Source organism: Homalodisca vitripennis, chromosome 3 (assembly GCF_021130785.1).
Source record: "Homalodisca vitripennis isolate AUS2020 chromosome 3, UT_GWSS_2.1, whole genome shotgun sequence".
Classification (NCBI taxonomy): Eukaryota; Metazoa; Arthropoda; class Insecta; order Hemiptera; family Cicadellidae; genus Homalodisca; species Homalodisca vitripennis.
Window position 1 is genome coordinate 162,957,525 of NC_060209.1, and position 15,610 is coordinate 162,973,134.

The following is a 15,610-nucleotide window of genomic DNA, read 5'->3' on the forward strand; positions in this document are numbered from 1 at the left end:
GAGTTAACTCATAGAAGAACAGACAGAATCATTGTTTATTCGCCCAGTGTTGAGAGTGGTGCCCAGCCCGGAGTGCGGTAAGCCTCTGGGGTCGTGACCAACCGGGCAGAGAAACCCAGGGTAGTCCATGTAGGCCGGTCCAGTGTTTAGAATATCTACGCGACAAGTTCACAAGCGGTCAATCGCGCCTTACGGTTTATCCGTTGCCGCTCCAGTGAATTGGTGCTGCTGATGACCACATGTGAACCGACCTTGTCACACGTCATAGCAGTGGTTGGCGGTGCCTAACTCTCAACACCCGATGGATGGATATAATAGTTTCCTAGACAGCCAGAGCTGCAGGGGCTGTGCATGTAGGAAATCCAACGATCCACAGGGATTTGTGTGAAATGCTAGAGATCACTTTTGTGCGTACTAATATATTCTACATTATTCGTTATATCTTCTGCTTTCCTATACATCTCTTTCCAAGACACGGGAAATGCAAAAGAGGCTTTAAATATGTTGGTCTGATTCTATTTAAATGGATGACATTGCAGACTCTAGATTCACAGGATGGATGTAATCCAAATATGATTAACTGCATTTTTAACTGCATGATTTTCTGATAGCATAGATAGCGGTCGGAATCTAGGATTCAGTCAAATAAAGGATTAAGTTATTACGTACTGCAAATGCTGGCAAACGTAAAGAGCATCAGCCCAAATTATGAACCTCGCTTATCTCTAATGCTTAGGTCTTCTCGTCTTTCTAACGACCACGAACCTTAAACTGGAAATAAAGAAGTTGGCGTTCTTTTTCGCAAGAATTAGGTCTTGAGTTACTACTCATATGTTAAGTAGCGAACAGCAAACATGGATAACTTTTATAACCGTGTCCACACGACTCCGAAATTAACACTTCGGTACTGACAGTCTTGTTCTTACTTTGGTTAGGAACTTGAGATGGATAGCGTAGAGAATAATGTTTACTTTTGTTGAGAAACCTCTTACGTAAAACCTACTTAATAAGAATGGATACAACTCGTACAAACTGTGTGTTTATTAATTATAAATTACGTATCAACATACGCGGTTTTGAGATTAGAGAATGACACTTTCTATCTTCCATGATTTGTTGGAAATTTGTGAAGGATGGTCTGAGACTCTAGTCTGGGGCCTGTTTATTAAATTGCTGCAAGGAACAACATGTGGAAATTTCCTCTGAAGCTAAATTTGAACCCGGATTCTCGAGTTGATAAGTTGAGACACTAATCACAGGTGGTAGCACAAGTAATCGGTCTGACTTAATTACGGTAGTGTAACAAGCAATATTTAATACAATTAATAATTTTATTTCACAGAATCTAAATACAGAATAAGTGCAAGAAAAGATTATATAGCTCTAGATTCGCTATGTAAAATAATGAGTTCATTTGATTTAGTATTTGGATTAACTTATTATATGTATAAAAACCTATTTTTTTCATATTTACTGTAGAACAGGATGTTCAATAGAATTTGATAGGCTGCAATTATTACATAGATAAAAGACAGATGTTAGAACACACGCTTTGTAAATAAAGAATGCACGTTGTCTATATCTATATCAAATTTGTTCACAAGGACAGAAACGTCCAATTACACCTGTAGTCATTATTTGAAAACGCGCTTATCAAAAAGATTATTAGTGTAATGTTTTTCATGTACTAAAATATTCTGTAGTTGTCAAGAACAGCTAAACTGTAAAGACAGTTTTGGAGACTTGTTAGAATATTCATGACTTTTTTGGACACCTTTTGATGCGATACCTTTTTTATCGAAGACATGTTACTACAAAAACAGTTTTAAATTATATAATCTATCCTTTGTTAAGTACAAAATCAGAAATGGGTATAAAAGAAAACGTATCAATGATTACCAAAAGTAGCCTTAAGTTTGGTTAACATTTCTATCACCAAAGGTCCAAAATTAATAAGGTCAGCTATAATTGATTATATATAAATATATAAAATTCTCGTATCTACTTCTTCTATAACCGAGTCTGTACCAAGGTGAAAACTTAATATTTAATATTATAACCACTATCTAGGCAACCACTATCGCCGCGACCTTTCTGGTACAGACTCTATTTTCACCACAACATTCCAGTACAACAACTGTATACAGAATACGTTTAATGCCACCAATGCAGGCTAAGTAACAGGTGGTTAGAACAAAACAGAGTATGGAAAGCTTTTCATTCACAACTATGCCAGGAATTTACATGAAAAGATACTTTAACTATTGTTAACTACATATAGTTTCACACTGTCTCCCACAAAACGAAATATTAGTGGCTGACTCATCGCAACATTTCTGAAACTACAGAAGGGATTTAAATGGGACTTTGTACCCATCTCCGTCTTATTCTACAAAAAAAACACGAATAATTTTAATAACAATTATTATTTAATTCAGAATTATTAAGCCATTGACATTAGCATTATTCACATGCTATAAGCTCATCACGATTTTCAAAACGACGAATAAGATTAAATAAAAACAATATGTTAAATATTTATGATTACAACAAATTAATACATCTCATCTCACAGACATCAAACATTACCCTATTAGCAAGTAATATACACATGTTTTAATAAATTCCTAATTTGTTAAAGTAGAGTTTCTAGTGAGCATACTGTTATATATCTCTCATGATAAAAATGTAATCGCGCCTCGTTCTATACATTTTAAACAGAGCAGTAAAATCAAGAAACAATAATATACTCAATGTGTAATCAGCTTTTGTTTGCACAAGCTAGTATATATAAAACATATTATTAATAAAACTACTGTAGTAATGCAAAGTTTACTTTATACATGTGACTGAAATTCAGATTATTTATTCGCCAATGCATTTTATATGGATATTTTTTTATCTTTAGAGGCTATTGGGGTGGAGTATGGTTAGTTTAATCGTTCTAAATGTTGTTTTGTAATAACATGTCACAGGAGTTGAGTTTAATGTCAATTTGTTTAACTCAATCGAGCAATGGAAAGTGGTTAATTTTAAGCAATGTATTTTTGCGTGATGATATATGTGCGGAGATAGCGTGTGCATGCTAATAATAGGAATTGAAAAAGGTAGAGAAGATTATATGCACCACATGATCCCACGTTTCTGCGACAAGCAGTCTATCAGCTATAAATTACATGCAGTTTCATATAGCGTATTATTTTTTTAAACTTATATCATTGTATTCCATAGCAAAACATTAAATGAACTTGTTTTAGACATTTTTTCTTTGTTATAGCAATACTAAATGATTTCAAAAGTTGGTATAACGTCATGGAAAGTTGCGATACTCACTGTGGTTTGCCGAAGGCTTGTTCATACCGTCATCTGCCAACGTGCATTCTGAGTTCTGAAACAAATCTTGGATGAGTTTGTCATATCATATTGATCATTAAGTGTAATGATTTCACAAATTAGAAGTACTTGATAGCCTTGTGTAATTACACCATTAGCGAAATGAGAGTGCCAAGATAAACAATCATTATAATATTTTACATGTTTATTAATTTTCTTAGTATCTTCTTATCAGTAAATGAACATTCTGTTTAACTGAACATGTGTTCCAAGATAATTATATACTGTGGTTGCAGAACCGTGGTCATCAGTAACCAGTGGGTTACGATAAGTAAGTACAATGTAAAACGCTCGAACGCACATTACCTTCGTTGTGATCGCCTATCTGATTAGGATAAGTGAGTGGCAACCTTGGCGCAAGCCACTGTACAGAACCCATGTGAGTCGATACATTTTTCCTTACTCCCATAGAACTTAGAAGCCTGAAATAACACCGTTCCAAGATGCTCCGGGCTGATGGAGTGTCTCCGGATGAGGTTACGGCAGGTGCCTTGCAGAATCTTTCGCAGGTTGGGAATCGCGTTGGTAACAAACGTTTTATCCGTGATCAATAAAACTATTTTGAAGATTTAAACAAACATCGGATCAAAAATATCTACGTCTCCGTCTCATTACTTTAAGAACATATCCTGCTTCGTTTCGACATTCAGAATACGTGTCTTTATATTTGTTTTATGACAGAAGTTTATTCTAGGCTAAGATGCTAAAAAGGTTCATTTTAGAATGTATTCAATTTTATTTTATTTTAATATTTCAGTTTCATTCTCCTATAATTATATAATTAATTAATATTATTAATCTATAATGTGTATCCAATCATTTCCTACGTTCCCAAAAAGGTCAAATTACTTTCCAGAGGATATTGAAAATTTGATGTTTGTTTGTTTGCACCTATCAATAACGGTCAACTAATTGAGGTACAACTTTTAAATTTTACCTGATTGTCTCTTGAAAAAGTTAAAACTTTGATAGCATTGTGCAACTAAAGGAAAGGCGAAGGGTTAGATTTAAGGCCTAAAACTAGATCTTGAAGATGGAACGGAAACGATTAAATTATTCTAATTAACATAAATTAAAAATATTGATACAGCCTGTGTGTATGTTATAGAATTGCATGCATAATCTATTAATAGACTAATATTTTTAAAGAAAGTAATTTTTTTATTAAATTGCAATAAAATGTATACCACAGTATGAGCAACAAAATACGGGAAAATTGAAGTCAACTCTTCAAAAATAATCGTACATATGCTAATTAATAAAAATACCTAATGTCCAGAAATTTAACCATGAACTGTGTGGAGGTTAGTTTATGTTAATAGTATTTGTTTCAATTCCCTTCATTATCTGTAAATACTGAGAAAACTGCCAAAGATATATTTTTTAGTGTTGGATTTACATATTTTAATATTTGTTTCCCGGAATGCCTGAAATCTATTAAATGAGTATGTTTGTAATAAGTTAAAAAAATAAAATAAAAATCACTTCTATAAATAACAGGCAACTCAAAGTAAATTAGAAAATATATTTTAGGATAAATAAAACTCTGGAATTGACTTTATTTTGTGAGATTTAAACTTAATTATGTAACACAATTCACGTAAAAAAGACAGTAGTTTCAAAAGTGATTAAATATAATTGAAAACTATTGTTACAAAGAATATTAACTTCTCTTACAGCTCTGAGCCGATGTACAGAGAAAGCGAATCTGCAGCTCCGCCCAGGGCGAGGAGGTCGTCGGCGAACGATGAACATTAATTAACTCGTACACAAAAGCTCTACGGGAGGGGAACATTCAATGTTGTGACGGATTCGTAAAGATAATAACAATTCTTCGCGAAGAAATAAATGTTGCAGCAAATAAAGGATCATGCAAGTAATCTTTCTGTGAGATGATCGTGAAGTTTCCCACATTGACTCAAAGCCGACAGTGCATGTTATGTGAGAGTTAAAACTTGTTAAAACTAATTTGACGACAACTTCATAAAGTATTCGGTATTTGGTAATGAAGCATATTCTACCGAAAGATGTTATAATTTAGCCACTAAAGAGTCATAATATCGGTAACATAGGTATCGACCTACAGTAAACACCGGTATTAAAAGCGTGATCATTTATTAACAGTGATGCAAAATATATTGTAAATGTAATGCCCAATAAAATACGAAGTTAAAACAATGTTTCCTTTCATTGAGCTAATGATCTATGAAATTTAGTCACTAGAATTGTCAATTGAATGATAAGTAAATAATGTTTAGTTTGTCGTAATTGGCTCTGCATTAGTGAAGCCTATCACTCGAGGGACAGGAAAAACTTAATTTCTGTCTATCTGTCTGTCTGTCACGCGATATCTTGGGATCGAACTGCCATGCCCTGTAGATTTGAAATTGTGTATGGTTTATTTCCATATTAGCAACAAGCAGTTCTATGATGATGCATGTCACCCCACCGGAATTGGCTGAGCGTTAGTGAACACATTTAAATAGATATTACGTGTAAACATGAAGGCAACGAGCACCTCACAGGACTAATAAACTTCAAGAAACTGAGTACAAACATATGAAATTCAAACAAGTGACGTAGTAACACATTAAGCCTAATGAAATGAGCTATAGGTTTGAAAATTGGCATGCAACCTCAGTGGTTTTGTTACGACGTGGTGTACACCTTCGTTGTAGTACCTTTACAATTGACTGCGAAGTCCATATGACCTAACATAAGTCAGACAATTTTCATGAACAAATTGGTGTTTTAAAAACTAACATTTTAACTACAATATTTTGGAATGTTATTGTATTTTGGGAAAAAATTTTATTATTTTGACTGAAACCAGTTTCACTTAAAACAATATTATAGTTTTAATTTAAACTACATTAGAATTTTGTGAAATCGTTCTTTCTGTTTGTACAGTTTGACTCAGATGTAAATATTGTTGTAGTCTTTCAGGAGTTGTAGTCACTGCTGTACTACCTAAACGATAAAATTCCAACATTATCCCACTAAAGTTGCTGTAGATTACAAAATGTGCGTGCTTGATTAAGTGTCAACTGTGGGATTCAAACCACTTTATTTTGTAAATTAATAACATGCTCATTCTTATTTAACTATTACATAATTATCTTATTTATCATGTATATTTGTCTAACTTATATTCTTGAAATCATTTAGATATGTAATCGCAAATACTGTGATTACTTCCTTATTTTACAACTCTGCAGATTTCCATCAGCTGTTCCAATTTTCTGAGAAAACTCGTTACTGCCACAGTTTGCATGTTGCTTTGCTTTTGTACTGATTGCACTTTGTATTATTTATGTTGAACTACTTAAGGAATCGGTCTTCAGTGTTGTTCAATATGAATATTGATAAGTTATACTACTTTATCATTTTTGGCAGAGTTCCTCGTTTTTCTTATTTTGCATTCAACTTAATATTTTGTTATCGACGTGTACATCTGTTCAATAGCTTAGTTTATTGGCCATAAAAGAATCATTGAGGTTTTGGTCAAATAACTGATAATAAATGACAGGTAATGAATGACCTTATGATATAAATGTTTCAAGGCTTGTGGTTTGGTTCATTTAATCTAGTGTAGCTAAAGCTGCTGTTTGGAAATATAACCGTGTAAAAGTGATATTTATATATTTAGATGTCACGGCATTCTTCCCATTCTTCAATATCGTGCTGCAAGTTAGTGATACGTTAAAAATTATTGAAGCCCATCAACTCTAATATTTTTAGATGACAACTGCATTTAAAAAGGTTAAGATATAAATATAATATTCGCTTTATTCATTTGTATGTAATACTATACAATTTTATTGAACTGCCATTCTGTAGCAATGAAAATGATAATAGCGCATTGGAGACTTAGTCACAGAACAATAAAGTGTAATAAAACCTTACATAACACTTATTACTCAATAACACAAAAATTCATACATGCCCTAACTAAGTACGTTAAGGCATACGCGTAAGTAGATTAACTATTGTTATGCAGGTGGTCGATGCACACATGTCAGATGACATTTGACCATGCACGGCGATTTGGGGAGTGATAGCCGATAGGTATCCATTACCATTCATCATCGTTGCGTCGATTTACAGCGATATTCTACCGCTTACCATTAAATAACATTATGCTTGCCTGTGGAAATCTATCAAACTTTTCTCCATGTTTTTAATCTTTTCCAGGTCGAATGAGGGCTATCATGCACAACTTTTTGCAACCGTCATACATTTAATGCTTGAGATATTACGTTTTTGTGTGACAGAATAACTTTAAAAAAATTAAATTCTAATTTTACCTTTTACTCTAGAACTTGTAAGGGTTCACATAAATATAACTGTACTTTAGTAGAGCTTTACTTTGCTGCCTGGAAAAGCCTTACAATTTATCGAAAAATTTTATTTTTCCTTGCATTGCTATCTTACTGTCAACTACTCTTGGATACACCAAAAGTTTCATTTCTCTTTTATTTTAAAAATAGTACACATGAAGAGGTTTGCTCGCATTTTCCAAAGTTGGAATACTTTTTTGACACCAAAAACTTTTGTCTTTACCCGGAAATGGAGGGTTTAGGGAGTAGTAAGCGTTTTGAGGTTAAACCCATATAAAAATCTAAAAGGTCTCAATAAAATAAATAAAGGTGTCTAAGATGGCTCCTTCCAACATGCATCCATATGTAATTTGAATTTTACATAAAAACAAAAGGTATACCTGATGAAACATTAATAATACTTCTTACACTTTATTTTGTAGTCGAAACCTACTATTATATAAAAAAGATGTAAAGGGTTTATTTCGAGCTTCTTCAATGCCGATTATTTTGCATCTCTTCTGACGAACATGGCTTCAGATTCCAGGAGTCAGGTCTGTGACATCATATTTCAGAAGCTGTACTAAAAAGAAACTGGTGAACTGGAGCTAAACTATTCACACAAAATTTACAATTTTGAAAATGTATTTGTTGTATTAACTAACCCAATTGAAAATATATTATAATTTTGAATATTTAACGTAACTCGCAATATAAAGCACTAGTTTAATTATTGACCTTTACCTGATCGTGATAAAAATTACACAAAGGCCAATACATTGCAGAACTGATTGAGCCATTCTCTTAGTAACACATTTTCTTAATATTCACTATAGGTTGAGTGTTACTTAACACACTACATCATATATAAAATTCCTAAAACCCTATAAAATTTATTTTAGATTATTTTATTCAGTATACGAATTATAGATTCCCCCTTGGAAGTAATGAAAGTTGCACAGTATAGAAACACTTTTGAGAGTTTCAATGAACGCCTAAACATGTGCATTTTCTTTTAATTAGAAAATTAATGAGAAACTTTTAGTAGTACAAAATTGTAAAACGAGGATCTTAAATCTTATGACCTTATCACTGGAGTACACACTGTAACAAAAAAGTGTGGATCTTGCAAATATTACAAATACATTATTTGAAATAACATTTAAAAGCAAGTATTAAATTATACAATCCGAATTTTATTGCGATATTGACAGCTTATAATAGTACTAATTATCAAATTAATACAATAATTGTTGTTGTAATCACTGTAGAGGTGAACTAATACATTACATTTAATTTAACAATTAAAAATTCTTATTCACTTTTCTATAGAACATTATCCAACTGAAAATTGAATCTTTGGAGCTATGACTTCCAAAATTGATTGGCTATTTGTTGGTTCTCCATTGAAAAACAATTAACACTTAGACAAAGAGACATAAATCTCGTTTTGTAGCCAATTTGTGGAAGAGTCTTTATTTACTTACGGTAAACAATATCAGTATCCAACCTCCCTAAAAGTTTTTGAACATCCGCTACGTACAATATAAGTTATTATTTTGGACACAGCAGTGATAAATGTAATCAATATGCATTCTTCGATATCTTGCTTCAAGTTAGTGGTAGGTTACAAACTACTAACTCAATATCACCTCTAATATTCATATATGACCACTATAATTAGCAAAGATAATAATGCACATTGTTCAAACACTATAGAAAAGATTTTCAATTGTATGGTATTGCTATAAATCTTTATTAAAGAGGCAATATGCGATAATATGGGTTATTATAAAGTTTAATAATGCAATTTAGAACACTGATTCCAAAATAACACAAGTTTAATAAGAGTTCAAACAAGCCCCAACGAAGTATAGACCCAGGCATGCGCGTCAGTACATTAACCAGTGTACTGGTGGTCGATGCACTCTTGTCGACTGACGTTTGACTATCCACAACAATTTGGGCAGTGATAGTCCACAGGTATTCATTACCATTCATCATCGTCGCGTCGCGTTTACAATGCAATTGTACCGCTTGACATTACACGACACTATGATTGCATGGAGACATCCATCAAAGTTCTTTACGTTCATTTTTGTATGTACATTACACATTAATAAGAGTTGAACTGGTAGATGCACTCGTGTCAACTGACATTTGACCATCCACAGCGATTTGGGCAGTGATAGTCCACAGGTATTCATTACCATTCATCATCATCGCGTCGCGTTTACAATGCAATTGTACCGCTTGACATTACACGACACTATGATTGCATGGAGACATCCATCAAAGTTCTTTACGTTCATTTTTGTATGTACATTACACATTAATAAGAGTTGAACTGGTAGATGCACTCGTGTCAACTGACATTTGACCATCCACAGCGATTTGGGCAGTGATAGTCCACAGGTATTCATTACCATTCATCATCGTCGCGTCGCGTTTACAATGCAATTGTGCCGCTTGACATTACACGACACTATGATAGCATGGAGACATCCATCAAAGTTCTTTTTTTAATCTTTGTCTGTTTTCCGGGATGATTGTGGGCCATTGTCCTGTAATATAACGACTTTATACGGCCGTCGTACTCTTAATGTTGGAGATATAAAAAGTTGTGTGACATAACTTTAAACAAATTCTAATTTTATCTTTACTTTAAGTTAAAATAACTCTATAACTGTACACATGCTCTCAAGGCCAGGTGAAGCCTTAAGGGTTATTGAAAAACTGTAGTATTCATAGAACTTATTATCAACCAATTAAATTGGCATTCCTTTTGCATTAAAAATGTTCAAATGATATGATTAGCTTACATTGCTACTTCTTTTTGGTATAACAAAAAACGTTAGATATTTTCCAAAAATTGGGGGTTTAGGGTGTAGTAAACGGGATTTAAGGGTAAACCATGCAAACCTCACTGTAAAGGTCTCGATAAAAGAAAAAGAAAATTAGTGGTCTCTAAATCTATACAAAAACCGTCCATTTATAAGTTGAATTTACGTTAGTTCAAACTGTACTAAATATTTATTCAGTAGCCAATCATTGTTTCTGATTTCATTGATTTCGTCTCATGAAAATCCTAATTTGAGGTATCACTCTATGTATCATTATATTCAACAGTTTTGTTTACTCACTATCGTCACTTAGGGGTAAACGAGACAATTTAAAAGTTCATCCAAAACGTCCTCAGGTGATATTTCAAGATTTTTCTAAAATGAGTTTAATATTCTCAACCATGCATACGGTCAAGAGGAGAAAATTTTGAATCCTCATGTTAACGTAAATACGAGGGAGGCCCAGTAGAGAGATACGGTATTAGTTGCTAAGGTGATAATAAATTCCAATAATAATTTCTGACCAATTGATGTATTATGATACTCACTATGCAAATTTAGATTTGTCATTCTTAAAGGCCATAAGCTACGACCTAGGATGTTCAAAGGGATTTACTAACCACCACCAATGACCGGGCAGATAAAACTAGATGTGAAGGTGAGCATCACTCGAGGTCTTTTAACAAATACTTTTTGTGATATCCTTACCATTCGGTATTACCGCAGCCACTGATCACACTAGCTGAAGGCTACAAGCTACAGCCAACGTGTAGTAGGAGAGAAACTAGGTGTGTAAAGGTGAAAATTTATCTCAAGGTCATTTACAAAATACTATTTTCTGATATTCTTACTATTCAGGTATACCGCAGGCACTGATTTACACTTTCTGGAAGCTACAACGTGTAGTAGGACTGAAACTAGGTGTGAAGGTGAAAATTTATCTCAAAGTCTTTTACAAAATACTATTTTCTGATATTCTTACCATTCAGGTATACCGCAGGCACTGATTTCAGATTTTATACTTGCTGGAGGCTACAACGTGTAGTAGGACAGAAACTAGGTGTGAAGGTGAAAATTTATCTCAAAGTCTTTTACAAAATACTATTTTCTGATATTCTTACCATTCAGGTATACCGCAGACACTGATTTCTGATTTTATACTTGCTGGAGGCTACAACGTGTAGTAGGACAGAAACTAGGTGTGAAGGTGAAAATTTATCTCAAAGTCTTTTACAAAATACTATTTTCTGATATTCTTACCATTCAGGTATACCGCAGACACTGATTTCTGATTTTATACTTGCTGGAGGCTACAACGTGTAGTAGGACAGAAACTAGGTGAGAAGGTGAAAATTTATCTCAAGGTCTTTACAAAATACTATTTTCTGATATTCCTACCATTCAGGTATACCGCAGACACTGATTTCTGATTTTATACTTGCTGGAGGCTACAACGTGTAGTAGGACAGAAACTAGGTGTGAAGGTGTAAATTTATCTCAAGGTCTTTACAAAATACTATTTTCTGATATTCCTACCATTCAGGTATACCTCAGACACTGATTTGTGATTTTACACTTTCTGGAAGCTACAACGTGTAGTAGGACAGAAACTAGGTGTGAAGGTGTAAATTTATCTCAAGGTTTTTACAAAATACTATTTTCTGATATTCCTACCATTCAGGTATACCGCAGACACTGATTTCTGATTTTATACTTGCTGGAGGCTACAACGTGTAGTAGGACAGAAACTAGGTGAGAAGGTGTAAATTTATCTCAAGGTCTTTACAAAATACTATTTTCTGATATTCCTACCATTCAGGTATACCGCAGACACTGATTTCTGATTTTATACTTGCTGGAGGCTACAACGTGTAGTAGGACAGAAACTAGGTGTGAAGGTGAAAATTTATCTCAAAGATTTTTACAAAATACTATTTTCTGATATTCTTACCATTCAGGTATACCGTAGACACTGATTTCTGATTTTATACTTGCTAGAGGCTACAACGTGTAGTAGGACAGAAACTAGGTGAGAAGGTGAAAATTTATCTCAAGGTCTTGACAAAATACTATTTTCTGATATTCTTACCATTCAGGTATACCGCAGACACTGATTTCTGATTTTATACTTGCTGGAGGCTACAACGTGTAGTAGGACAGAAACTAGGTGTGAAGGTGAAAATTTATCTCAAAGTCTTTTACAAAATACTATTTTCTGATATTCTTACCATTCAGGTATACCGCAGACACTGATTTCTGATTTTATACTTGCTGGAGGCTACAACGTGTAGTAGGACAGAAACTAGGTGTGAAGGTGTAAATTTATCTCAAGGTCTTTTACAGAATACTATTTTCTGATATCCTTATCATTCATTACCTTTTTTTCCTTAAATATTCCCAAATTGTATACCATTATGAAAATTACAATAAACTAATTTATTTAGTTTTACTTAAAGTTTTATTTGAAGTAAAATATTAGACTTTAAATATATTTTTTAATGATGGATTGTTAATAATATTTACTTTATTTTTAAACTTTTACAGTTTCCTGGCCTAACTAAACATTTTATTTGAATTCGAACGGCTATACCCAATAGTTTATCAAATGGAACAACTCGACAATATAAATTAATATTTGGAACCCCTATACATAAAATATTCGTATTATGTGTATAGTACATTTGTTAATAGTGTTTCCTAATATTAACCACCATTTTAGCTCAATTAACATACACATATATAATAATAATATCCACTTAATTGTGCCCTTAGAAGTTGTAATACTGAAACCTCTACATGTGGCCTTCATATGCAAACTGATGTATATAATTTGTGCCATGCTTTGTTTACAAGCACGTACTCGAGCTTGTTTACAGCTGTACATCACTTTCATAGGATAATATCCGGTGATTGGTGCAGTTCCGGTGGTGGCAGACACGATCATTCTAACAACCTCTGAACATATATTTAGATGTACCCAGAACATGCGATTTACTGTATATATGCTAGTTATTTCAAATGCGCTAGAGAATTTTCTCCAAAAAGATTAGATTACCAAGCGTTAAAGATTTACTTTTGTGGGGTTTAACAAATTTAAGATAGAGACTACGGAAATCTCAATTCTTGTGTCCTTAATTCGAGCAATAGGCATATCTATGGGTAGACCAATGTAGTATAATAGGTCGAATTGGTTGTCTGATTTGGACAAGTTCCCGTTGTTTGTGAGCAGCAGAAATTTCATGTCCGAAATCCTGTTATTCTGACAAATTTCATATCTGTTGATATTCTGGAATTTTTTCATATTTTTGATACTCAACCCCATAAATTTCGTTTAGTTCCCTGCAGTAGGCAAACGAAGGACACTTACACCTACGGAGTGACAAAGAACGTACTTTTTTATAAAAAAAAAACTTAAAACAAACACATTTTAAATATAAAAGTCCTCCATGTTTAAACACCTACATTAATAAAAATTGTAATTTTTCATTTGTTGATTTATTGCCCTTATGGATAGTAAATTTAAATTTAAATTTGAAGTACATATAAATTTTTAATAATTTGAGCTAGTTCTTTGACGGTTTTAAAATAGAAATATTTATTGCATTATTGTGCGGAAAGTTTGTAAACTCGTTTGATAAATTTAAAACTATTAGTGGTAATACCAACTATTCATTGCCTAGAAACATTTAGGGTTATGCTAGGGGGTGGTAGCTTATCAGTACTAGTTTTAAGTCGTTAATAAACAAACTGCATAATACGAATAGTTATATTGAAAAATTGGTCCATATTATTATTAATAAATCGTACTATAGCTAACTATAACTAATTTTTCCGTAGTTATAGAAAGGTGCTTACCGGCATTAGTCCAGCGCTTGTGCCCTCTATGAGAGCCACACACCGACTACCGCGGGCGCGCGGACTGACAGACAGCGTACAGTAGACGCAGCACAGCGCACCACGCGCCACTACAGTGTCAGGTTCACGTCTCGGACAACAGATGTCTCTGTTTATTACTTAATTACCGCCACACGTCTCTGATATCAGTCGATTGTCTCCTTGCGTGGATTTGGTGTAGTTTACCACACAATGAGTCCGGAGCGCGTGACACACCACCGTTTATAGCCGGCCTGACCTGATGTAGTCCATTATTGGTTACGTCTCATACACAGATACACAGTTCGTGTTTAGCTCTTTATGCGGGATTTATTCGTCCCCATTGCTGTGTACAGGAGTCGTGACATAATTAATTACCATTATCATCGAGCAAACAACAATGTCCAGAATAGATTTTACGTCATCTGAATGAAATGTAAAATCGATATAATGAAATCGTGTTTAGAAATCGGATTCAGAAGTAATTTTATTACATATTTCTACGTGATTATCTAAATTACTTCTGTGGGACTTTTCAGTGGGTTTATTTATAATTTTTTTAATTGATCGGATTGATACTTGTACACAAGATGCTTGGTGCAAATACATGGCAAATGAACAATTTTATATATCATCTTATGTTGAGATTTTTCCAAGAAATTCAAGAATTCATAAAGTATGGCGTCAAAACTCGGGATAAACTCGAGTTTATGCTTAAAGGAAAAAGTGTTCAGTAAAACCCACCACCCTGGTTAAAATACAGTGTATTAAAGAATCGTCCATAAAAAAGTTGAATAGAAAAAGTAATAATTCTCTGTTGTTCACTATTGGAATGAATTTCCCTACTACAATAGTGCTCTTCCTTCTGTCGTATGCAGAAGTCTATCTTACGTGGTGCGGCCAATGTCCTACGGGTTACAGAATAAGCCATAAGCCACTATTACTGCACAATACACAGTTTCGTTTTATGGTTCGAAAAAAAATCACGTCGCGGCCAGCAAACCAGTTTGCCGTTCCGTGGCGCAGGAAATGGGCGAGGATATAGTTACGAGGATACTGCTCGAGCAATCAGGAGCAATGACTCTTAACCCTCCACTGAAAGGAAGAGTCCCGTTAGTCTACCACAGACCTGTGTTCCTTCACACCGGGCGATGGTCGTCGACATGATCAGTGTTAATAACA

At 33.7% G+C, this 15,610-nt stretch overlaps 1 protein-coding gene across 1 annotated transcript in view; it reads right to left on the reverse strand.

Moving 5' to 3' along the window:
- LOC124358430 (endothelin-converting enzyme homolog) overlaps positions 1 to 14,525 on the reverse strand; it is a 74,157-nt gene extending 59,632 nt beyond the window's left edge. Inside the window, exons 1-2 of the mRNA XM_046810727.1 lie at positions 14,411 to 14,525; positions 3,334 to 3,388 (exon numbers count right to left, since the gene is read on the reverse strand). Coding sequence (XP_046666683.1) covers positions 3,334 to 3,388; positions 14,411 to 14,416 — 61 coding nt within the window. The 5' untranslated portion in view covers positions 14,417 to 14,525. The remainder of the gene's footprint in view (positions 1 to 3,333; positions 3,389 to 14,410) is intronic.
- Between the last annotated feature and the right edge of the window lie 1,085 nt (positions 14,526 to 15,610).